Source organism: Zingiber officinale, chromosome 7A, assembly GCF_018446385.1.
Source record: "Zingiber officinale cultivar Zhangliang chromosome 7A, Zo_v1.1, whole genome shotgun sequence".
Taxonomy (NCBI): domain Eukaryota; kingdom Viridiplantae; phylum Streptophyta; class Magnoliopsida; order Zingiberales; family Zingiberaceae; genus Zingiber; species Zingiber officinale.
The window spans coordinates 93,233,166-93,260,063 of NC_055998.1; the positions used below are offsets into that span (position 1 = coordinate 93,233,166).

At 35.2% G+C, this 26,898-nt stretch overlaps 1 protein-coding gene across 3 annotated transcripts; it reads left to right on the forward strand.

Moving 5' to 3' along the window:
* The first annotated feature begins 375 nt into the window (after nt 1–375).
* LOC122001804 (kinesin-like protein KIN-14C) lies at nt 376–26,435 on the forward strand. Of its 3 annotated transcripts, none has more exons than XM_042556741.1 (21): nt 376–671; nt 745–905; nt 999–1,097; nt 1,267–1,399; nt 18,722–18,843; nt 18,936–19,019; nt 19,136–19,213; nt 19,282–19,374; nt 19,468–19,497; nt 21,712–22,053; nt 22,123–22,204; nt 22,279–22,374; nt 22,467–22,646; nt 22,835–22,941; nt 23,055–23,233; nt 23,464–23,628; nt 23,707–23,960; nt 24,039–24,202; nt 24,974–25,440; nt 25,664–25,758; nt 26,083–26,435. In XM_042556741.1, the coding sequence occupies exons 1-21, from the start codon at nt 629–631 to the stop codon at nt 26,151–26,153; spliced, it is 3,045 nt and encodes a 1,014-aa protein (XP_042412675.1). In that variant the 5' UTR covers nt 376–628; the 3' UTR covers nt 26,154–26,435. The 3 variants fall into 3 exon arrangements, with proteins under 3 accessions (XP_042412675.1, XP_042412676.1, XP_042412677.1); XM_042556742.1 differs by having other exon boundaries at nt 18,722–18,810; XM_042556743.1 differs by having other exon boundaries at nt 378–671; nt 745–921.
* Nucleotides 26,436–26,898: the final 463 nt, after the last annotated feature.

A 26,898-nucleotide genomic window follows, 5' to 3' on the forward strand; every position in this document is an offset into this window, starting at 1 on the left:
CCCACTTCGCAAATCGTTTCTTAGGCGGGAAAAGCAAACGCCGTTGGCCGTTTTCCAATAGCTGACCTTGCTTAGTCTCATCGATAACGTTTCTACAAACACAACTGCTCACCGACTGGCTTACCCCGCTTGTGGGGCCCACAATTTAGAGGATAAGCGTCGGGGCATCCAACTTCCCACAATGCGAATGGAAGCACCACTTCTTCGAATTTGTAATTCGTTTTAAATAACCCACATATAGACCTGGATCGCCACTAGACAGGTCATGTGGGCACACGAGAGGTCCCCTTTCGGAAGAACCGATCACGTTTCTTCCCCACGAAGAGAGTGGCGTGAGCAGACTTAACGCCGTCAAGTCTGAGAAATCAGAAAGCGACGGAGAGGAAGAGAGACTAGACGAAACAAAAAGTTGAAGCGAGAGAGACAAAGGAAGGCGGGCGCAGACAACATCGAGATTGGCTTTAAGACAAGAAGAAGCCTATCCGACAAACTCCACCTCGCTAGGGCGAAGCTTCGCCCGGTAGCTGATCTCAAGCTAGTCGTAGCGACGCTTATTCAGCTTTCTTCAACGGAACTCGGAATCGGCTGCTGCTGAAGTTGAACTTTTGAGACTTAAGTGGCTTGGAGTATGACAAGCAACATGGAAACTGTACATGTCGACGCTGGAGCTGGTAAAGTTTTGGCTTTTTATTGGTTTACTAAACTTTCAGTTGGTACAGAATTACAAAATTGTTTCTTTTACAGTTTCAGAAAAAAGGCGATCGGATTTGATTCGATGGCTGAATACTCTTTTCGTGGGTTTGAATATGCCTACGGGATCGTCGGAGGAAGAACTGAGAGCTCTGCTATTGGAAGGCACTGTTTTCTGTGGAATTTTGAGCCGGATCAGTCCAATTTTTTCGGAGGTATGACTATGAAGCGGTATGTTTTAGAGTTTGATCATCTTAGATATTGAGTCTTTTGATAGTTGCTTACTCGCTGTTATAAAATGTTCACAGGATGGTTCTCCTGAGAAGCGGTTGATAAACATCAAAAAGTTTATCTCAGTTGTTGAGGAAATGGGATTCCCCAGTTTTAGACTTGTGGATCTGGAGCAGGTACCTGTCTACTCCGTTTAAAGTTAATTGGGATTTGAACTATAAGCAAGGGCACATTTGACATCCGTTTATGATCCAATAGTCAAAATTTATTTCCCCACCAAATTAAGCGTTCAATGCTTCATTTTCCCACTCGCTTGGTTTGTATTGTGCATCGTCACTGTTTCAGGCATCTATATCTAGAGTTGTGGAATGCCTTCTATCCATCAGGGATCACTTAAACTTAGACGTTGTTGAAGTTTCTCCTCCTGACCTGAACCAATCTGAAATCCAGCTAAGAAAGACGTGGAAATTTCCAAAAGGTTAGTCATTTTGTATGAAACTAGAATCCTTATCTGTCTCTTGTTGAGGTATAAATGTTAAAGAAATAACAAAATTATGATAGAAGTTGTAAAACCTAAGGAGCATGATCTCTAGAAATCGAATAAGAACCCGACATAGGAAATACAATAGTAAGGATGAATCTTGTTTCAACGAAAGCATGACATAACATCAAAGCATAAACAAAAGTGATAAGGAACCTAATTGAAGAGCCATTATCTTTGTCCTGTGTCTGAGCGATCCCTACGGAAGAAAATGAAACACAAGCAAACGAAGAGATCTTCCATTCCAAGGGGCTTAGGGTTGACGGTGCCGCAAACTCTTGTTAATGGGGAATGAGGGTTCTATCAAGATGATGCTCTAAACCCTTGGGGGCGTCCCCTTATATAGACAACCAATTCGTTATCAGCCTATATATGATAACGAATTGGGCTAAAGAGTTCTACACATTAACTCACATCGAATTACCTGAAACCCAATAACCTTAAGTTGATCACTTAAACGGATTCAGTTCATGTTTATATGCATAACTTACAAATAAGGCCACATAAAAGGGGATAATATCCAATAGTATCCTACTTGGGCTACTTGTGAGTTGTATATGAAATACAAGTAAGACTTTAGGTAATATCAAATTTTATGGGTAAGAACAATCTGGTTCATTAACTTTATTGATATAGGACTAAAGAGGTCATAGCAACGGTTCAAAATTTCGTTCCGTGCCGGGCGGAAATGGCAAAACTTACCGTTTCGCCAGCGCATTGAAACCGGCACCAGGTTAGCGAAGATTTAGTCACGTCATCGTGTGTGCTAGGAAGAATCGCGCGCACGTGACAGCATGGGTAGCGTTGTCAGACTCTTCTGGTGCCGCCGAAAGCGTCGTTGATCACTTGAAGCATCGTAGGCGCCAGAGGCATCACGACGCAATGTTTTTGGCAGCGTCGAAAGCGTCACGGGACTCTTCCGGGGCCACCGGAAGCATCTCCGGACGCCTTCGGTGCCGTCGGAGGTGTCGTCGGATGCCTTCGGCGTAGTCGGAGGCATCTGCGTGTTGCGGTCACAGGCGGGCGTATCGCGGGGCATGGTGTTACTGTGTAAAATTAACCCTAATTAAGTCAAACAATTCCCACTTAACTGTGATATTTTAAAGAGACTTTCATAAATCCTAATTAAGTTATCCTAATAAAATACAAAAAATATATTTATAATTTTTTAAAAATTAATAAATTTTATTAAATAATATTCTGAAATTATTTTTTTTGTTTTAAATTTTATTTACAAATTCTAAAAAAATTTATAAAAATTCTAATAAATCAAATTTATATTCTTTTATATTTTTTAATTATTTTGTATTTTTTTACTCTTTTAATGTTTAATTGATATTTTAAATTTTTTTATTATTTTAAATATATATTATTTAAATTATTAAATAAATAAATAGTTAATTTATATGATTATTATATATAAAATGGTATTTTGTATTAATTTATATAATTATAATTATTTAATCTGGATATTGGAGAACTATAAAGGTTGTCTAAGCAAAATATTACAAGAACCCTTCAATTTGATTCACGCCACTTCTTTTAGTATTAGTAATGTAACATATTATGAAATTATGATGTATCAATTTTAATTTGAGTTATTGATACATCAATTTTTTTTAAAGAAAATTATATTTAATTATTTTTTCTAAAAATATTAAATTGTTTAATAATGGAGAACTTATATAAAATCAATATATAACTTATTTTTAAATTATATACAATAAATTTATTTATCTAATAATTACTATATAAAAAAGGACAGCCCAGTGCACTAATAATTACTATATATAAATAAAAAATACCGAAATCATATGGCATGACACGATACGATATCGAAATCATATTGTTCCGGTTTAGGACTGAAACCTCGGCAAGGGTCGAGATTTTAAACCTTGGTCATAGCTACTATATATGCCTGTAACAAACCCTAATAGTAATCATAATATCAATGACATTAATGACATAGATCAAGATATAGATGTATAGTGTGGAAATTATATGAAATATGATTAGTACATGTCAATTTTCAACTAGTCCTAAGTGACCCAAAATTGTCTGATTATATTTGCAAATACCTTATGCTAAACTGCAATAGTAATCATGATCTAAACCTTATGATTCCTAAATGAGATTTATATCATATTTACTAAATGCTAAACAGTAGTAGTAAATCATGATACTTTATTTTAGAGTGTTAAATAAACAAACAAAATTCTCATTAATGTTTTGAACCTTAAGTACATATAATAATCAAAATAAAATGTTTGTCTTTATTAACATAGAGCAGTAAATGAATACAGACTCCCACTAAATGAGTCTTTCTATAAAGACTCTCATATCCACAACATGTGTATGAAACACCTTAGGTACCAAGCCCTTGGTGAGTGGATCTTTAAACATGGAATCTGTATTAATGTGCTCTATCGTGACCTAACGACTCTCAACTATTTCTTTAACTGCCAGAAACTTGATGTCGATATGCTTGGATTTTGACGAACTGTGGTTCTTCTTGGCATACAATTTGCTTTAGTATCACAGTTAATCCTCAATTATCTATTAATGCCATCAATAATTTGCAATGTTGTGATGAAGTTCTGCAGCCAAATACTGGGATTGAATGCTTCGTAGCATGTTACGAATTCTGCCTTCATAGTAGAAGTGTTTATTGGTGTCTACTTGATGCTCTTCCAAGATATAGCCCCTCCAGCTAGTATTAAAATATAGCCCAAAGTTGGCCTCCTGCTATCCAAGCATCCCGCATAATTGGAGTTTGATCACCTCTAGGTGATCTGACCTCTGATACATAAGCATGTGTCCCTTAGTTCTTTGCAAATACTGCATCACTCTCTTTACTGCTTTCAGTGTGATGGTCCTGAGTTACTAACATTTCTCCCTAACATCCTCACTATAAACGTTTTATTTGATCGAGTACAAATCTGTGCATACATGTGACTTCCCACAACTGACACATAAGGGAATTGTTCCATCTCCTTTATTTCAAGTTCAAGTTGTGGACATTGCTGCAAGATGAATTTGTCACCTCTAGACACAGGAGTCACTTGGTATACAATTCTGCATACCATACCTTATAAGCACCCTTTCAATATAGACATTTTGTGATAGTCCAAACTTGAATGATTATGACAAATTTGTATGCCTAAAACAAAGGATGCTTCACTAAGATCTTTCATTTCAAAATATTAGATAGAAATGACTTGGTTTCATGCAATGGATCCTTATTATTGCTCATAAGTAATATGTCATTCACATGCAGAACAAGTATAACAAATTTGCTCCCACTGAACTTGATATATATGCACTGATCAAAAGGGTTTTCTCTAAATCCAAAAGAGTTGACCACTTGATTAAATTTTCGATACCATTGATGGGATGTCTGTTTCAAATCATAATTGAACTTCTTTAATCTATATAATAGGTGCTTTGAGTCTGAGTTCTCCGGTTGCACCATATATATAGACTCCTCAATGTCTCCATTAATGAATGCAACCTTTATGTCTATTTGGTGTTGCTCTAAATTATAATGAATTACAAGTGTTATGATTACTCTAAGGGAGTCTTTTATTGACACAAGGGAGAAAGTATCATTATAATTAATATCTTCCTTCTGAGTGAATCTCTTAGCAACAAGACGAGCTTATACTTTTCGATATTGTCTCTTAAATCCCACTTGGTTTTAAATATCCATTCGAACCTTCAAGCAATTTGACAAGTTCCAAACGTCATTGTTGCCATAAGCTTTAACTCTTCTTGCATGACGTTAATCCACCTTTCAGAGTTAGAGTATTGTTTGACTTTTTGGAAAGATGCAGGATCACTTTCCAATCCTATGTCAAAATCATGCTCTTCGAGATACACGTACTCATGAGAAATCGTGGTTCTCTGTTTCCTCGTGGATCACCTTAATGACACTTGTGTTTGAGGTGACTGAGGTACTTGCTGGCAATATCTCAATTTGAGTGATAGACTCCTCCAATTGCATTGGAGATAACACAAGAATATCTTGACTCACTACTTTGATGTGTAATATTCATAATGTGTGGTATGGAAATCAAACTGCTACTAATTGCACTAGTAGTGATAACAGGAGGGTCGCTAATGCTTTTCTCAAAAGATATTCCCTCCCATTGTCCTCAATAAATTTGACGTTTCCCGTTTCAAAGAAGGATCTCTTAGAGGGATCGTAAAATTTTATCCCCTTGATTTTGCAGAGTAATATACAAAATTGCAACTAACTGTTCTCGAGTCCAGTTTCCTTTCGTTAGGCCTATAAGGCCTAACCTCAGCTGGACGACCCTAGACATGTAAATGCCTTATGCTAGGTTGTCTATCCGTTCACATCTCGAATGAGGTTTTAGTTACTGTCTTACTCGATACTCTCTTAAGTAGGTAAACTGCAGGCTTGAGTGTTTCGCCCATAAAGACTACGGTAGAGAAGTGTAGGCCATCATACTCTCACGCCTTAATCTCTCCTCCTCTTGGACGCATTGAGCTATAAGCTCATTCAATGTCTACTTTTCTTTTTGACTATTATGAGATATCTTAAAAGTAGTGAATTGTGCAGGCAAAGACATCAAGGCGAAATGCACTAACATAGACTTAAACATATTGAGTTTAAGTACTTTCAGACTTGTGGCGATATTGGACATCTCCATAATGTACTCTTTGATATTTCCTTTGTCGTTATACACATAGTTACCAACTTCGAAAGAAGTGTGAAAGTCTCGACCATTTCGTTTGGCCATGAAATAGTCTGCTAATTGGCTAAGGAAACTCCTAACATCCTCTCCCTCAATTATAAAGCTTTTAATTGGTGCCGGAATGGAAAACCTCATAATACTTAAACACATGTGGTTTGATCACTCATACTTTTCAAATTCTCTCCTTGCTCTATAGTGTCGGCACTAGTCAGGGGTACAGAGCGATCATACCTCAATGCATAGTCAAGTCCATACAACTTAAGATTACAATCACTTATTATTTCCGGTCAGCAAAATTCAAACAAGTTAATGTGGGAATATTATTAATAGTGATAGTTACAAAATTGCACTGAAATTAAAAGAGGGTAGATTATATAGGTTCACGATTTAATTAAAGTCAAGAACATGAATAAAATTATGCAAATAAAATGAAATTTTAAATGCATATAAATGGACTCTTTATGAGATACTAAATACAATATTGCATTTTACTCTGTGGACTAAAATACAATTTGTTAGCAATACTCTCTAATATAATTCAATATTTAATTGGCTACATAATGAGTCTTCCTTTGGGCGACCAATTATGTGCATAATTCGACACTTTATATGTTATAACTTGGTCCATAGCTTACAACAACTTTAATCTGTCACGTAATATGCCTTTTTTGGGCCGACATATTTTGTGCATGATTTAAACAAAATAAATTTTGTTCTATAGTTGTAGGCTACATTGAACATATATCTCGCATAAAAATAATTTTCCGAGCCAATTATTTTTAGCATAGATATATGTCTAAACCTACCTAATGTGCCTTCCTTTGGGTGACATAATAGTTCAATTTAGTAGCATGTGTGTAGATAGACCCAAAAAAAACTCTAGGAACTTTAACTGAATAGATCAACACTTAATCAGTTTGATAATTAATTGATTGGTACTCAATCGATTACCACATCAATTGATAATTAATCGATTAATTAACCATTTAATAGCATGTGTGTATGCGACTACAGGATCATATATAGAACACATCCTTAAGAAAATGAAGCTTCCTTGAAGTTCTTTAATTGAATCATTATTTAATACCAATTAATCCATTCTCACTGTTTCACGTAGAAAAGAATGTGTTAATCAATTGGAACAAATCCAATCGATTAATAATTGATCTTTTAAAGATTTTAATCGATTGGAAAAAATTTTGATTGATTGATAATTGATCCTGTCGCGAGTTTAAGGTTGTGATTGGAAAAATTCCCAATCGAATGATATCATCAATCAATTAGGCTAATTGATTCCAATCGATTTTATCACGATTTTCTTCTATTAATCGATTGGATAAAATTCCTAATCAATTGATGATATCAATCGATTAGCGATTTCAATCTATTTGTCACGGTTTTAAGTTAGTAATCGATTGACAAAAATTGCTAGTCAATTGGTAGCATCGAATTGATTGCCTTATCGTTTAAAATTGATCCCGTATTCGATCTAGTCGTGCTAATCGATTGGAGAAATTCATCAATCGATTGGTGTCTATCAACTGAATTGATTGGGTAATCTATTCGACTACGTTCTGTTCGCAATTTTAGACTTGATAATCGATTGGCCGACCAAGCCAATTGATTGAGCCATCGTGATTTGACTTAAAATTAGGTTAAACGCGACGGTTCTTCTTGAAGATGACAGTGGTTCACCACTGTGCTTCGTGTTCTTCGTGATAATCATGAAAAACTTGGACAACAAGCCTTTCTTAGGTTTTCTTATACAAGATTTTCGACAATCAAATACTAGCAAAGCCTAATCTAGCATGTAAACAAAGATCGATAAAAAACAATTATTATTGCTATGAAATCGAAGAAACAGAGCCTTCGCTATGATACCAATTGATGGAAGTTGTAAAACCTAACCTGCATGATCTCTATAAACTGAATAAGAACTGGACATAGGAAATACAATAGTAAGCATGGATCTTGTTTCAACGAAAGCATGACATAACATCACAGCATAAACAAAATGATAGGAACCCAGGGCCTATCATGTGGAAAAATCGAAAGAGAAAAATGAAAAGAGGATAGGGTGATCACTTCGAGGGGATCGACCTCCAATAATCAAATGAAATTGATTAACTAAAAAGAAAATTACTTGTCTTCCAAAATTATATAATGTCTCTTTAAATAGACACCTAAACGACCTTTTCAAGGAAAAGGTATAAAATAAAAATAAAATAAAAATACATCTTCAAGAGAAAATGTCTTACCTAAAACTTGTCTTATAAAAGGAAAAAGTCTAAAACTTATCTTAGAAAAGGAAATAAAGTTAAAGGATTTATTTGAATAGATCCATTAAAGGATCCTATCATTCCACCACCCTTCAAAACAACCTTGTCCTTAAGGTTTTTTAGCAATAAACTCTGGAACATTTTCTTGAATGGTATCATATAATTCATAAGTACTACTCCGATTCTAACTTCGGATGCATCGAGTTCAATGACAAATTGCTTATTAGATAGTGCAAGAACTAGTGTTGTTCATCATAGCCTCCTTTAAATTCTGGAATACCTTTTTTGCTTCAAGACACCATCTAAATGCATCTGTGAGATCCAAAAAATCACGTAATGCCTTGATACACTTTGGGGTGGGCCACTCCATCATAACTAGCACTTTTGAGGGATCAGTAGCTACTCCTTTTTGGCTTACAATATGACCAAGGTATTCCACCTTAGTTGTCCCAAAGCTGCACTTAGCTCTTTTCACAGAAAGAGAATGCTCACACAAAAGAGCGAGTACTTTATAAAGGTGATACAAATGATCTTCGAACGATGAACTATAAATAAGGATGTCATCAAAGAAATTCAAAACAAACTTACAGAGGTAAGGCCTGAAGATATCATTCATCAAACTTTGGAATGTAGAAGACGCATTAGTTAAATCGAAAGACATGACTAAAAATTCATAATGACCATCATGAGTCTGAAATGTTGTTTTTGGAATGTCTAGCTGATGGATTCTTATTTGATGGAAGCCTGAGCGAAGATTCAACTTTGAGAAGAATGAGGAACCTCCTAATTCATCAAGTAATTCATCAATGATGGGGATGGGGTACTTGTCTTTCATTGTAATTTTATTGAGTGTCCGGTAATCTACACACATTCGCCAATTTCTATCTTTCTTTCGTACAAGTAGTACTGGAGAAGAATATGGAATCACACTTGGGCGAACGATACCAGCCTGAAGCATCTCTTGTACAATCTTCTCAATTTCCTCCTGTATGTATGGGTAGCGATAAAGCCTAACATTTGCTTTAGGATCTTTTTTCATGGAGAGTTGCATGAGAAAAATGGAGCAATCTTTCTTTAATAATTGCTCTGCCTGATAACTATTGATTGATGTAATAGTATTTTGTCTCTTGCCTCTGATACAAACTTCTTTTCCTTGATCTTGGAAGTGCATTGTTAGTTGAGAAAAATTCCATATTATGTCTCCTAATGTTTTCAACCATTGTGCTCCAAGTACAACATCACATCCATTTAGGGGGAAGAAGAAAGAGATCTGTCATTAATTCATAATTTGGTAAGAAAATTTTAATACTATTGCACTTTCCTGGACTTGTAAGTGATCTTCCATCCGTCATTTTAACATCAAATGTAGATGCTTGCTCTATTTTTTGTTTAAGCCTGCTTGCCAAGGTTGAGTCTAGAAAATTGTTGGTGCTTCCTGAATCAATAAGTATCATTATTGGTTGTTTTTTAATGAATCCTTTTACCTTCATCATTTGCGAAATTTGTAGTCCTTCTAAGGCATGAACTGATATTGCCATAGAGTCATATTGTACTTCGTTGATATTATCTTGTGTTTCACCTTCATTGAAATCATCTTCTTCCTCATAGTTCTCTATTGGTTCAATCATCAGTATCCTCTTTTGCTTGCATTGATGATCACGGTGCCACTTTTCATCGCAATGCCAGCATAATCCCTTTGTCATTCTTTCCTTGATCTCTTCTTTTGTCAATCTATGGGGTGTTCAACAATGTGATGTGTTTTCATGAATTACCTTATTATTTCTTCTTCCTTCCTCATTGATCTTCTCTTCTTGTAGTCGCGCAAAGGATAAGGCAGTCTTCATGGTGCAGGGTTGATTCATTTTTACTTCTCGTCGTATATCAAGGCGAAGTCCTTCAATAAAAGTCCCTAGTAATTGCTTTTCTGACCAATCACGAGTTCGATTAGAGAGTTGCTCGAATCGCCCTTGGTACTCTAGTACGGTTGTAGTATGTTGAATTTTGGCCAATTCTCCATCAACATTCTCATAATCGGAGGGACCAAATCGATTGAGAAGTTCTTCTTTGAATTCCTCCCATTTTGGAGGTCCATGACATGCTTTAAGCCAGTCATACCATTGGATGACATCGCCTTCGAGGTTTATATATGCTAATTCTACCTTTGCATAGTCCGGTGTGCTGTGGAAACGAAAATATTTTTCAGCCCTTTAAATCCATCCAATCGGATCATTGTTCTCCTAGTGAGGAAACTCCACTTTCATACGTGGAAGGTTGTGCTCTCGATCTTTATTTGAGTTCGCTTCTTGATCATATTGTTGTTGTTGAGACTACTGATTTATTCCCCTTTTGAGTAGTATGTTTGAGCTGGAATGTGCTTTTAAACGATCCTTCAATTCTTGCACTATTGTGACCAACAATGTCATAGTTTTTTCGAGTTTATCCATTCTTGTCTCGTGCTTAGCTTTAAACTCCAGAGCCCATTTAGTGTCAAGATGAGATCCTCCGGTCGTCATGTCAGAGTAGATTTTCTTCTCTTGAAGTCGGGTTAAGACCATGCACTTGTTGAAGTTGCTGCGAGATACTATAGGGCGATGATGAAGTGAACGCGCTCTGATACCAAGTTGATAGGAACCCGGGGGCCTATCACGTGGAAAAATCGAAAGAGAAAAATGAAAAGGGGATAGGGTGATCACTTCGAGGGGATCGACCTCCAATAATCAAATGAAATTGATTAATTAAAAGGGAAATTACTTGTCTTCCAAAATTACATAACGTCTCTTTAAATAGACACCTAAAAGACCCTTTCAAAGGAAAAGGTATAAAATAAAATAAAAATTACATCTTCAAGAGAAAATGTCTTATCTAAAACTTGTCTTATAAAAGGAAAAGGTCTAAAACTTATCTTAGAAAAGGAAATAAAGTTAAAGGATTTATTTGAATAGATCCATTAAAGGATCCTATCACAAAAGCGACAAGGAATCTGATTAAAGAGTCATTATCCTTGTCTTGTGTCTTGTCTGAGCCATCGTTGTGGAAGAAGATGAAGCAGAAGCAAATGATGAGATCTTCTTGCAACGCCCGCCCTTCATATGACGGGGTTACGGGAACATACATGCATATTAATCTATTTCTAAAGCAGCGGAAGTATTTATTCATATATTTTTCTTTCTTTTAAACACAAATAACTAATTATCTAAACATCTATAATCATGTGAGCATGTTTAGCATAATTTTAAATTTAAGAAGTCATGATATCAACTTCTAACATAAGCATGAATAAGTGTTAAGTAATCATGCAAAACATTAACATAGGGTAGGCATAGTTCATATCAAGCATACATTAACATAAGCAGGTCTTTTTCCTTAGCCGAGCCACCACCACACACATCTCTTGCCCCTCCTGCTGCTCCCTTAGTTTATCCATCCTTTACCTTTATCTGCGGTACAAGGAAAGTAAACTATAAGCACACAGGCTTAGTAAGATCCTTTCCTACTCACAAAAAAAAAACATATATCATAGCATGATCACATAAGCATATAGCATGGAGACATAATCATCTAAACATCATATCATGTAAAAGAGCATCATAACATATCATATCATCTTATATAAGAGTATCATATCATACGTATCATATCATGAAAGAGCATCATGTCATATCATAACATATCATATCATATCATAAAAGAGCATCATGTCATATCATATCATAACATATCATATCATAAAAGAGCATTATGTCATGTCATATCATAACATATCATATCATAAAAGAGCATCATGTCATATCATAACATATCATATCATAAAAGTATATGCAAGATGTCTTTCAAAAACATGCGTCCTGTCATGTGCAAGATGTCTTTTAAAAAAAACATATCATATCATAAAAGTATATGCAAGATGTCTTTCAAAAATATGCGTCATGTCATGTGCAAGATGTCTTTTAAAAAAAACATATCATATCATAAAAGTATATGCAAGATGTCTTTCAAAAATATGCGTCATGTCATGTGCAAGATGTCTTTTTAAAAAAACATATCATATAATACTTAAATATAATCTCAACATGAGGGTCCGACTATGTACCACATAACATAAATGCGCGCAATCCCTAGGACGGGGTAGCTAGTCCCGAACCTACTAGGGATCTAGGTCCGTACTACGATCGTCGACCTAGGGGCGAACTAAGGAGCCCATCCCTTGGACACTAAGGTCCGGTACAAGCCATATAAAAAAGTAAAGTAGCATGTCATATTTACTTATCATATCATGAAGAGGTCCCAACTAATAGGGAAGTAACTCTTAGGCCTTTATTTGTCATATCATAAAGAGTGCTCTTAATCCCAACTAATAGGGAAACATCTCTTAGGCCTTTTCTTGTCATATCATAAAGCATGCATACTTGAGCATATAGCCCATCATAAGAGTCATTATCATGCATGATTCATAAGCATACATAAATGAGCATAGAACATATCATAGGGAAACATAATCATGCATGGAAAACATTAACTATCATCTCCTAATTCATATCATAGCATGGGAGACACATAGTAAATCATAATTGGGTCTCTAACCCTAATTCCATGGAGTGGCAGAAACATGCAAGGTATTGTCCTAGGCTACAAGCAACATAAAAGCATATCAACCCTAAACCAACTTTATAACACTTATCATAAAGAACATCATGAGCATGTTTAGTTTAGGTTCTAAGCTTCCTAGGTCTTTTAATCTTGTCATGGCCGAAACTTGCCAAGCATGAATCTAGGTTACAAGTAACATAAAAGCATGTGAACCCTAAACCAACTTCATATCATATACCATAAGGAGCATCATGAGCATGTTTAGTTTAGATTCTAAGCTTCCTAGGTATTTTAATCTTGTTATGGACGAAACTTGCCAAGCATGAATCTAGGTTACAAGTAACATAAAAGCATGTGAACCCTAAACCAACTTCATATCATATACCATAAGGAACATCATGAGCATGTTTAGTTTAGGTTCTAGGCTTCCTAGGTATTTTAAGCTTGTTATGGCCGAAACTTGCCAAGCATGAATCTAGGTTACAAGTAACATAAAAGCATGTGAACCCTAAACCAACTTCATATCATATACCATAAGGAACATCATGAGCATGTTTAGTTTAGGTTCTAAGCTTCCTAGGTATTTTAATCTTGTTATGGCTGAAACTTGCCAAGCATGAATCTAGGTTACAAGTAACATAAAAGCATGTGAACCCTAAACCAACTTCATATCATATACCATAAGGAACATCATGAGCATGTTTAGTTTAGGTTCTAGGCTTCCTAGGTATTTTAAGCTTGTTATGGCCGAATGTTTAAGGAGCATGAAACTAAGTCTAAGCAACATACAAGTATAAGAATATCAAGCTAACTTCATATCATATCATAAGGAAAACCATAAGCATGTTAGATTTTATTTTAAGCTTTCTTAGACCCCTAATCTCATCATGGTCGAAACCCTAAGGTGGGATGCATCTAGGCTCCAAGCAACACGCGAGCATGAAAAGTCATGAGCATGATAGATTAAATTTTTAAACTCTCCTAGACCTTCATTTCTATCATGGCCGAAACCCTAAAACCCTAAAGTGGCATGCATCTAGATTCCAAGCAACATACAAGTATGAAAACACTAAGAAATCTTCATACCATATTATAAAGAAAGTCATGAGCATGATAGATTAAATTTTAACCTCTCCTAGGCTTTCATTTCTATCATGGCGAAACCTACTAGGCATAGATCTAGATTTCAAGCAACATAAAAAAATATTAGAATTCTAAATGTAACTCATATCCTAAGTTACATATCATAAGGGACATCGTGAGCATGTTTAGTTAGGTCTTAAGCTTTTCTAGGTCTTTTATTCATGCCTTGGCAAGTTTAAAGAATATGAATCTAAGTTCTAAGCAACGAAGCATAAGAACACTAAACTACTCTCCTATCATAGGGTACATATCATAAGAAACGAGTATATTTAGTTTAGGTCTTAATCTTGTTATGGACGAAACTTGCCAAGCATGAATCTAGGTTACAAGTAACATAAAAGCATGTGAACCCTAAACCAACTTCATATCATATACCATAAGGAACATCATGAGCATGTTTAGTTTAGGTTCTAGGCTTCCTAGGTATTTTAAGCTTGTTATGGCCGAAACTTGCCAAGCATGAATCTAGGTTACAAGTAACATAAAAGCATGTGAACCCTAAACCAACTTCATATCATATACCATAAGGAACATCATGAGCATGTTTAGTTTAGGTTCTAAGCTTCCTAGGTATTTTAATCTTGTTATGGCTGAAACTTGCCAAGCATGAATCTAGGTTACAAGTAACATAAAAGCATGTGAACCCTAAACCAACTTCATATCATATACCATAAGGAACATCATGAGCATGTTTAGTTTAGGTTCTAGGCTTCCTAGGTATTTTAAGCTTGTTATGGCCGAATGTTTAAGGAGCATGAAACTAAGTCTAAGCAACATACAAGTATAAGAATATCAAGCTAACTTCATATCATATCATAAGGAAAACCATAAGCATGTTAGATTTTATTTTAAGCTTTCTTAGACCCCTAATCTCATCATGGTCGAAACCCTAAGGTGGGATGCATCTAGGCTCCAAGCAACACGCGAGCATGAAAAGTCATGAGCATGATAGATTAAATTTTTAAACTCTCCTAGACCTTCATTTCTATCATGGCCGAAACCCTAAAACCCTAAAGTGGCATGCATCTAGATTCCAAGCAACATACAAGTATGAAAACACTAAGAAATCTTCATACCATATTATAAAGAAAGTCATGAGCATGATAGATTAAATTTTAAACTCTCCTAGGCTTTCATTTCTATCATGGCCGAAACCTACTAGGCATAGATCTAGATTTCAAGCAACATAAAAAAAAATATTAGAATTCTAAACAGAACTCATATCCTAAGTTACATATCATAAGGGACATCGTGAGCATGTTTAGTTAGGTCTTAAGCTTTTCTAGGTCTTTTATTCATGCCTTGGCCGAAAGTTTAAAGAATATGAATCTAAGTTCTAAGCAACGTACAAGCATAAGAACACTAAACTACTCTCCTATCATAGGGTACATATCATAAGAAACGTAGTCAGCATATTTAGTTTAGGTCTTAAGCTTCCTTAAGTTTTTATACTTTGGTGGCCGAAAGTTTCAAGAAGCAACCCTAGATTTTTAAGCAATCTAAACTCATGGAAAAACACATGAACTACTTGTACCACAGGTGAGGGGATACTTACATCCTCTTGCTTGGTTTTGTTTTTATTAAAAGAAGGTACCCTTGTGAAGAGGAAGAAGAAAGCTTCTCCTTCTAGTTCTCCCTTTTTGCTTCTCTTGCTTGTAAGGAGTAGATCTTGAGGACTCCTTCTTGTGAATTAGTTTCCTTAGGGAGAAAACCTTAGCTTGGGATTTGGAAATGGGAGAGGGGAGAGTTTTAGGTCTCGGTGGAGGAGGAAAAAGGAGAAAGAAGGAGGAGGAAGAAGTAGCTAACCTTTCTTTCCCTTCTCTTCTCTCATTCCTATTTATCCTCAATGAGGAAAAATGTTCTAATTTATCCCCTTGATTCCTCTATTCCCTCACCCTCATTCACTCTCACGAAAATAGAAAGAAGAAGAAGAAAAAGGCAACTTGTCTTTTGTCTCTTGCTTGTTTCTTCTCTTAACCAAGAGAAAGAGGAGGAAAGCTACTTGACATTTTCTTGCTTCCTTACTTAATCATACTCTTGCTTTTAACTACAATTTCCATTCTTTGCTAATCATATATCATTCATGACTCTATTGGTTATCATACACCAATTTAGCTTTATCCATTGTGAGGGGTTCAAGGTTAAGCCTTAACTTCTCTCTCTTTTTATTTCTTTTTGGTTCTATTTCCCTTTTCCTTTTATTCTAAAAGAGAATACCCATATGTATAGCTAAAAAAAATTTCGCGGGTGTTACACTTCTAAGGGGCTTAGGGTTGACGGCGCCACAAACTCTCTTTAATTGGGAATGAGGGTTTTGTTAAGATGATGCCCTGAATCCTTAGAGACCTCTCCTTAGATAGGCAAACAATCCGTTATCAGCCCATAAATGATAACAGATCGGGCTAAAGAATTCTACACATTAACCCACATCCAATAACTCGAAACCTAATAACTTTAAGTTACATCAGTTAAACGAGTTTGGTTCGCATTCATATGCACAACTTACAAATAAGCCCACATAAAGGGGATAATATCCAACAAATTATTCTTAAACTCATACTATTTAGAGTAGATTTAATCTGATTTTTTCCCCTAGATTTGTCTCAGATTATTTTCTAATCTACCTGATATATTTTTCTTTTACAGTAATATAATACCATTTATGTACTCTCCATTTGTCCTCTATAAAAAAAGTTGATCAATTGTAATCAAATATATTGAAGCTAATAAAATTGCTCCACCATCAATTTTATCAACGGTATCATGTCTATTTAATCCTCTAATCTTTCATTGTGTTCTTGGTTAGGCGGGAAGCTGCAGGATGATTGCAGCCTCCTTCCTTTTCAGATCCTTTCCTCCCTCATTCTCTTGCCTCCGCTGCTCTGCCATTTCCTACCAGTGGTTCCATCAACTTTGTTGATGTTTTACTGGTATGTTATTTTTGCCTCGATTGTCATGATTCCCAGTTCGATCAATGCTTCAGACATGCCTGAACCTGTCTTTTGTCTCCCAATTGACGTTGGACAATTGTTGTCCTTGCTCAACCGGCAATCACCCTCACTGCACTTGCCACAAACTCTCATTTACTCCAGATTGATCACACCATTGCACAAGCAATTCTTGATGCCTTTGCCATGACATCAACAACCTTGGCCCGTAATCCCCATCATTGCACCTCAAAATGAAGTATTGATTAATATCACCATGAATCATTTGTGTTTTCTTGAAATTTCCGTTGTATTGTCAAACATGCAGATCTGCCATGGACCATGTGGGTTATCTGATTTGGTTTTAAGTGGTAATCCAGAATCAATGACACGTTGCACATATTCAATAGTTATGAAGTTTGCATATCAACTTTGGCTAGGTGTGTCGTCCAATCTGGTTTCAGCAGAAAATCTCATTCGTGTTTGATGCAAAATGAAATTATTTTCAGCATCACTAGTTTGAGGGGTTGTTAAATTAAGACAATTATTTTAATCTCCAACCTGATGTAGTCTGATTTCTTCCAGACTTGCCTCAGATGTTTTTTCAATCTACCTCAGATATTTTCCTAATTCACTCTGAGATAATACCATTTATGTACTCTATTTATATTATGCATTACCTCTATAAAAAAAGATCATCTATTTTATTCAGATATCTAAGCCAATGACATTATTCCACCATCAATTTTATCCAATAATAACCTGTTGACTTCAGAGAACTACACAGAATTACACATTTACCTTTGTTAGACCAACAAATCCAAAATTCTTTAGTTCAACTTACCATTCAGTCATCTAAGCATGTAGAGTATAAACAACTTTCATTGTACGACGCCTTTCCATGTGACCTAAACTTGAGGTGTTATGGTCCCCTTGGGGTGGTGCGGTGGTTGAGGCATGGGGTGTTGCCACATAAGGTCTTGAGGTTGAAACTCGGCACGTTCAAGCATGCCTTCCTCCATGCCTTGGTCACCTGCACTAATGGCTAGTAGCCACCCATGATTTACCTCCTCCGTGTTGGCCTAGGGACGGGTTGGTAGGGGTGTTGGGGGTGAGCGAATCTCCTTCTGCCACATAAACTTGAGGTGTTATGTATTCCCTCACATAAGGTTTGATGCCTTTGCTGAGGCTCAATGTTCATCTTATAGCCCAAGCCATCCATAATTGACCACATGTGAGTTCCAACCAATAGTGGTTCAACCACATGCACCCATTTTATACTGGAACATCTCACTATGTTTAATTTTGGTACCAACTATAACAACCTGCTTAGCTGAGACGATTGGTTCAATAGTTTACTCATCTGAATCTATAGACGCCTGCTTATTAGCTTCACAATTTTTTACATAGGAGTAAACTTGGGTTGTTAAATTGGTACCTTGGTCTCTTCTTGTCATTCGAAAAATATATTGATTTTCAAAGGGAAAAGAAATTCTGATGGTTGTATTATGATTGTTTATTAAAGTTTTTTTTTTTTAATTTCTTCTTTGCTTTTTGAATGTAACTGGCATATGTTAATGCAAAAATTGTTTCTTTTGGTAGGGTCATCCTTTGAATTTCGTCGTGGGCATAATTTTCATGAAGTTTTTCAGTTGAGACAAGGGCATAATTCTGGTCTTACACCTGCCAAAGTTACAAAAGTGTTAAAATCAAACTGTTTAGATGTAAGCTTTTAGATGTACTAAATGTGATGCAAATTTATTTTGTTGATTACAATAATTTCTTGTGCTTTTGCTTGTGACATGTTGGAATTCAGAATGCCCCAACTCAATCACTTTTAAGCATTACAAATGGAATTCTAGATGAAAGCATTGAGAGAAAGAATGGGGAGATATCTCAAGTATGTTCTGAGGAGAGCAAATAGTTGGTTTACTCTACAAAATCTTGTGCATATCTTGCCATGTCTATTTTGACTTTTCTGAGTTGACGAATGGTTCTCTGCTTTTCAATCCTCAGCATGTAGCATGTTTATTGAGAAGAGTTATGCAAGAGATGGAGCGTCGAATTTTAACTCAAGCTGAACATATAAGAAATGTAAGATAAAATGAAATGGCATTGAATGTTTTTTGGTTTATAGCTTTCTAATAGCCTCTTATTTGCAGCAAAATAATCTCATTAAAGCGCGTGAAGGAAAGTACTTGTTAAGAATTAGGGTGCTAGAAGAACTAGCAAGAGGGACACATGAAGAAAATCAGGTATTCAGTGATTAGTTCATGTATTCTCCCACCATCCATCAGTGCAAGAGATCTGTTTTGCTGATAAATTCTATATTTTTATTACCGTGGCAGATAATCATGAACCAGCTCTTGCTGATAAAGGTAGAATTTTTTTCTGCCAATCACCAATAACAATTTTTATTGTATGAGAATGTTATGATGTCTGAATCTTGCATGCTCCTTGTTTGTGAAATTCACAGCATATAAACTTCATCTTCATGTCTCCTTAAAGGCATGTTCATGTCTGCTCATAAATTTTATTTCTTATATGTTAACAAGTGATGTTATAGTTTTAAGAGAAATATTTGTTGTTTCATTGTGGAAACAGTACAGAATCTCCAAGCCTCCTAGTTTACTTGTGTGATCTCTTACATATTGGTATTTGTAATTTGTGTTGCATAGGTATAAATGCTAGTATATAAATATAAACTGAATTTGTGCCCCATAAGTATTAAAATATTTGAATCGCAGTTAAATATTGAAACTGAGAAATTGTGCATGTTTGTCGATAGAATGGTAAGTTTTAACCATGCCAAACAACAGAACATGAGATTTTAAACTACGATTTAAATAGTATATCAAATTATATCATGCATGCATATTTAGAAACAAATTATCAACCCTATCCACAAAATCGTTGCAAGTTTCATGTAAAATTTTAAAGTATTTAAGACGATTTGGAGATCTCTTATTAGAAAAGTTAAATGGTTTCATAATTTGTATAATAGAGATAAAATAAAGTAAATTGACCGATTGAAATTTGGATGCTAGTATCTTAATGATAGCTTAATTTGAAGCATGTTGTTGTCATTCTTAATCAAGTATCTGAAAGCTATGGGGTTTATCTTCAGTCTTCAAGGAGATGCTTCTCTCAATGGTTTGTATAGAAATTCTTTGTAGTGGGGTTGCCATATCTGCTTAGATTCATGGGAATTCTAGCTTTGAAACTGCGTAAACTAATGAGAAGAGGTTGGAGATTCTCTTAGATTTGCTCAGTGTTCTAAATGGCGGTCGAGGAGGGATGCGGGCATCAACCGCACTGCCTAGCTGAGGCGGTGCTTTAGGCGGTAACTCACATTTTTCTGCCACTGTTGCGCTTGGAGTCGCCGCTACTATCGTTTCGCCATCGCGATACATCCAGATGCATGGCTTGGGCCTGACGATGAGTTTGGATGCGTTGCGCTAGCGCAAACACAACGTGTGGGCCTTGCGACGTGTCTAGACACATTGCGCAAGCCCGGATGCGTCGCCTGAGCTTGGCGATGGGCTCGGAGACGTCGCCCAAACCTGACGATAGGCCTTGACACGTTGCTCAGCCAATGACGCATCCGAACTGGTCATGTGGTCCCGACGATGTGTCAAATTCGTCACCCGACTGAAACAGAGTACGCGGGTAAATTGTAAGTTAGGGTTTAATTAAATTACTTTATGTTAATAATTTTAATCAACTCCTAACTATGATTGGGATAATTTAAATAGACTTAATTAAAACCTAATAAAATTATCCTATTATATATATATAGATTAAATATTTAATTTTAAATTAATATATTTGCTTAAAAGTAAATATTATGAAGAATAATGATGATTTATAATATTATGTATATAAAAAAGTAAAGAATATTCAACTGCCTAGGCACTACCTAAACACCGCTTAGGCGGCCGAGGTGATAGGCGGTCACTGACCGCCCCGCCACTGCCTACCGTCACTTACAACACTGGATTTGTTGATATGTAATTTAGGTTGGTATTTATCTAGCTCAGGTTATTTTTTTTCGCGTTTATACTTAAGTTTGGGCATAGTTAAATATGTTCTCTTTTATAGTAGCTTTTGATAGGAGGGTAATTCTGTAATTGAGAGGTTTTCATTTTCTTGGTTAACGCATGTACATATTCTTTCTTCAATACCTTCCCTTGCCTAGTCCAAAAAAAAAAAAATAATAAAAAGGATGCTTCTTTCGAAAATGTTAACATATTCATCTCAGCAATAGCCAATGTTGCATTACTGTAATTTCACATAGATTGCAATTGGTTTAGCATCTTAACTTATAGAATTTTTTTTCTATTATTAGAAAAAATTATGTTATATTTTTAACAATTTTTAATTGAAGTAGAGTTATTAACTTTATTTCGGTACTATGTCCTGATAATTCTGTATGATTTTTGGCTTTTCTGAGTTATCTGGCATTGGAGACACTGATGTGCCTTTTAACTTATCTGAACCCTTTTACCACATTATAAGACATTATTTGTTATACTTGTTCTCTATTGCTTTTGACCAGTGCTTATTTATGACACATGCATATTTTTTTGTAGGCAGAAAAAAATAAGATAGTAGAAAGGGAAAAAAATGGAAAGCAAGATATGATTAGGTTGTCTAAGACAAAAGAAGACATGGATAATGTGATTGCAGAGCTGAAGAGGGAATTGGAGATGAGTCACAAAAATTATGCACGATGCTGCCAAGAAATGGAGGACAAAACAAACAAAATCAAGGGCCAGTTAGACAAGAAGACAAAGGAAGTTGAATTCCTTCTAGAAGAATCGAAAAAGAAGATTGGAGAACTTGAAGAAACTTCAAAATCTCAATTAAATAGCTGGCAAAATAAGGAAAACAAAATTGGAAATTTCATACATTCTCAACTGCAATTGATGCAGGTTTTGTTTGACCTTATTCTGCCCTTATAACATGTGTTTCTCTGTTAGACTTAAATTCTAATGTCTCAGGACTTAATGGAATCATCTAGCTCAATCAAGCAGGAAATCATTCATTCTCAGACAAAATTCCAGGATGAGATCATTAATTTGGGTACTGAAACTCTGAATCTCTTTTTGCATCATTCTAGTTTTTTCCCCTTCTGATCCAATACAAGCATTTTGCAGGATTGAATCTGAAAGTGTTATCAGATGCTGCTGATAATTATCATAAAATTCTTGCAGAAAACCATAAATTTCATAATGAGGTCCAGGAATTAAAAGGTAATTCTTTAGGCATAATATGACTAATTATGAAGTTTTCTGTTTTCTGTTTTCCATTCTGTAGGTTTTTTTTATATCCACTTACTTTGTAGGGAATATTAGAGTATATTGCCGCATTAGACCATTCCTTTCTGATCAAAATGCGAAGTCGACGACCATATATTATTTTGGCGATAATGGTGAGCTCCTTATCAGGAATCCCTACAAACAAGGAAAAGATGGACTCAGGATGTTCAAGTTCAACAAAGTCTTTGGTCCTACTGCATCTCAAGGTTTAAATTTTGTTGATGATCTATTATTTCATTGAATTGTTTCTTAAAATAATGCAACTGTTATTGCTTTTTACTAGAATCAATAAGATTTGATAATTTAATTGGTGTGATTTAGTTCAATATCTTGATTGTTAATTTCTATTCATAACACTTATTTCAGTTTATCTATTGTGCTTTATCAATAATAGCTGAAATATTCTCGGATATTCAACCATTAATAAGATCTGTTCTTGATGGCTACAATGTATGCATTTTTGCATATGGTCAGACTGGTTCTGGGAAGACATACACAATGGTACACTTTTTGTTCCTTCTCATTAATGAATTTTAAATCATTTTTTCCATTAGTTTACAATGTTTCTTTTTACCTATGATTTTCGGAAAGTTGAAAATCTTTCTTGTTTTAAGAGTGGTCCTAATTTAGAATCAATGGAGGATTGGGGAGTGAACTACCGAGCTTTGAATGACCTTTTTGAGATTTCTGAAAGGCGGAGAAATAATTATTTATATGAAGTTGGAGTCCAGATGGTTGAAATTTACAATGAACAAGTGCGTGATCTTCTTTCAGGCGATGGTTCTCATAAGAGATATCCTTTAAGCACATCTTATTTAAAAATTCTTGTAGGAATATTCATGTTTTACTGGAGGTAATTGGGATATTGATCTGATATCTAGCTTAATACGACTCAAAATATGCCTGTTGATTGTAGATGTAATTGTACCTACTTGGTAAACTTTTGTTCTATCTCTTGGTCTTAGAATGACTTTAAGTATTGTTGGAACATAAGTGCAACTTATTTACCTTAACCTACCAAACACTTGGTATTTGGAGTATCACTCAACCAAATGGACTTGTTGTTCCTGATGCTAGCATGCATCCTGTCAAATCAACCTCTGATGTTCTGCAATTGATGCATATTGGACAAACAAACCGAGCCGTAGTTTCAACTGTTCTCAATGAACGAAGTAGTAGATCTCACAGGTCATTCTTCTATTTTTTGCAGTTCATGCACATACTGTAGTTTTCCTTAGCTATTTTTTTTCTATTATTTTACTGCAGTATCCTGACTATCCATTGTCGAGGTGTGGATTTGAAGATTGGATCTACATCGAGGGGTTGTCTTCATTTGATAGATCTTGCAGGTAGTGAAAGAGTTGAACGTTCTGAGGCAACTGGAGACACAGTTAAGGAAGAACAGTATATCAACAAATCTTTGTCTGCTCTTGGAGATGTTATATTTGCTTTGGCACAAAAATCTACTCATGTTCCATACAGAAACAGTAAATTAACACAAATTCTTCAAAGTTCTTTAGGTAACTATTCTTTTATTTGTTGGAGATTCGTGTTAGCTGTGCAATGAGTCCTCATTATTTGGAACACTTTCACAACAGGTAAACAAGCAAAGACACTTATGTTTGTTCAAATAAATCCAGACAATGAATCATATTCCGAGACTATCAGTACTCTAAAGTTTGCTGAAAGAGTGTCTGGAGTTGAGTTGGGTCCAGCACGAAGCAACAAAGATGACAAGGATGTCAAAGATTTATTAGAACAGGTCTTTTCTCTCTTGTCCTTCCTGGAAACACAATACATTAGCCTCTAACTTCAACTTCCTTATAAGTAAATACTTGCAAATATTTTCAATAATATTTTCCCAAGGACATGAAGTATGGAAAAGATCTTTGTTAGAATATGGCTATGAGTTTTCCTGAATTAGGCCAACATAATTTTTAGATTCACTTGAGGTTGTAAAAGAAAATACGGTAGTTAGTAATCGTAGAAATAACCATGGGTAGAATGTGAAAGGAATTTTGATGAGGGCTGTACATGCATAAATACAAATGGTGATTGTTCTTCAAGATCATTTATCTTAGCTTGCCATTGACAGATTAGTTTGGGTACAACTCAAATGCTAAGGAAGCTAAATATCATCATCATCGTCATGATTATCATTGTCATCATCAACATTGTCGTTGTCGTCATCATCACATCATCATCGCCATCATCCTTCTAGTCCTCTTCATCACCATCCTCATCTTCTATCATTGTTGCTCATCAGGTTGTGCTTATTCCAACTATTTGGGCTCGGCAGGTTCTATAAGATACAACAGACCAAATTCTAGCTGGGTCATTTTAGCCTTATCCTCATATTGTTTGTCTTAGTAAAATATTTCTTATAATGGTCAGATAATTTTGTTCCATGAACCATCCTGTAATAGAAAGACTTCCTGATTGTAGTTATGTTTTGCAGTTAATTAATTTACCATGCTTTCTGTTCCCTACAAAGTTTCTTTGCAGTTATCCGTAAAACTTCATTGTTTTGCAGGTGGCATTTCTCAAAGACACAATATCCAGGAAGGATGTAGAAATTGAACAGATGCAGATGCTGATAGATCATCAGACTGTATCGCATGAGTCAACAAATGAGAAGTATGCAGTGTTAGGACACACTTCATCCACTCCTGGTATCCGTCCCTCAGAAGAAGAAACTACAAGTTCTCATTTGCCTCATGGCATGCTAGTAACAACTGATAATTTTGCCTCATATCTTGAGAACCAAACTCAATTTAGTGAAAACGATGACACATCTAATGGAGGGGATAAATGTCAGATCTTGCAAGCTGGTTCTGACCTTGTTGGTTACAGAGATGCAGATTTAGAAGACAGAATTAGTGACATATCTGATAGTGTCATATCAATGATGACAGAAACAGATGGTTCTGTAACCAGTTCCACTGATTTTTCATTATCCCCTGGTACTAACAAATCAGAAGAGAAGAAAACAGGGAAGATGTACGTTTCTGAAGTGCAAAAGTGCTTTTATCTATCAATTCAATGAAATTTCTTGATACTTTTCATAAATCTGTTGCATCACTGAATTTTTTTATCCAGAAATGTTTGCTCTCTCAATTTCTGATGTCAATGTTGTCTCCATTTTCTTTGCTAAATGTTTTGGCTTAAATATATTTGGTATCTGCTTTCAAATCTTTTACTTGTTTTCTTTTTCTTAATGCAGAGCTAAGTTTCAGTCAAGATTTTCTAAAACGGTAGCAAAGGTAGGACAATCAATAACTTCCAGGACGAAGTTGAAAGAACCCTCGAACTCTGGAGGTATGTTATGAATCTTTCTCAGCTTCTTATGGTTTTGTTCTTTCAATCAGTATGGTTGATTTCCATTTTAAAGATGTTATTGGAAGAAAAATTGAAAAGAACCTACTGTCGCTGTGCATGTTTAAAGATGTTATAAGGATTCCTCTTTCCATGATCAGTGATTTAATAGGTATTTTTATTTTACGGTTCATATTCTGGGTTGGATCTATCTCTCTAACAATCAAACATCATCATGAGCAGCCCTTATCAACCGTGTTACTCTACTATAGAAAATGCTTCTTGATTACATCAAGCATTAGTGCTTAATCCTCCTCACATTATCAGGCACAAGCAAAGCAACAAGCAATAGCAACCAGGCAACAGCTACCATGAAGCCTACAAAACACTGGCACTAGAAAAAGTAGATCCACAGAGCAAATCTATGGAAGGTCAAAAGAAGTTTAGAATGCAATGTATGTGCACTTCATCTGTCGATATGAACTCTATAGATCGAAATCTGTATCAAAGGTCAAGTGATAGTTCTGTTTGGGTTGTAATTTGTATCAAAATGATGCATAGAAAATTGTTCCAATGTCTGAAGAGCAATTACCATGGTAATTCTCAAAATGACCCAAGGAGACAGCTTTTTCAATATGCTCCTAAAATTTTATGGACTTGGGAGTAAGCACTCTTGAATATTTTTGTTTGCCATTGATAAATGAATAATTTGATCATGATAAAATAGTTGTTTTGATAGTAAAATAAAATATTAAATGTGTTTTGATATTAATAAAACTTTGACAATATTATAAGCTTTGTGAGGCATTTAAAAATAAAACTTGATGTATTAATTATTAATGGCTAATAAAAATGAAAGTTTATTGGAATGAAATTAATATAGGGAGAGGTATATTACATAAGATTTTATTATTAGTAATAATAAAATAAGATAAAATTTGATTAAATATAGATGGAAAATATAATAGAGGATAGTATTGGAATGAAATTTTGAACTTTATAAATTTAGAAAAATTGAGGGGTTTTTACAAAGATACAAGTAAATTGTAGAGGAGAAAAAAAGTGAAGGGCAAATATGCAAATTTGAACATATAATTTTAATAGTAATTCTGGTGTGATTTTAGAATTTATCAAATATATATT

Excerpts from the sequence above, each read along its gene's own strand:
- LOC122001804 (XM_042556741.1), top strand. The coding sequence starts at position 629 with ATGACAAGCAACATGGAAACTGTACATGTCGACGCTGGAGCTG. Across the intron at positions 19,375-19,467 it reads GGACACATGAAGAAAATCAG|ATAATCATGAACCAGCTCTT; the intron begins GTATTCAGTGAT and ends TTACCGTGGCAG. Across the intron at positions 22,647-22,834 it reads TGGTCCTACTGCATCTCAAG|CTGAAATATTCTCGGATATT; the intron begins GTTTAAATTTTG and ends TATCAATAATAG.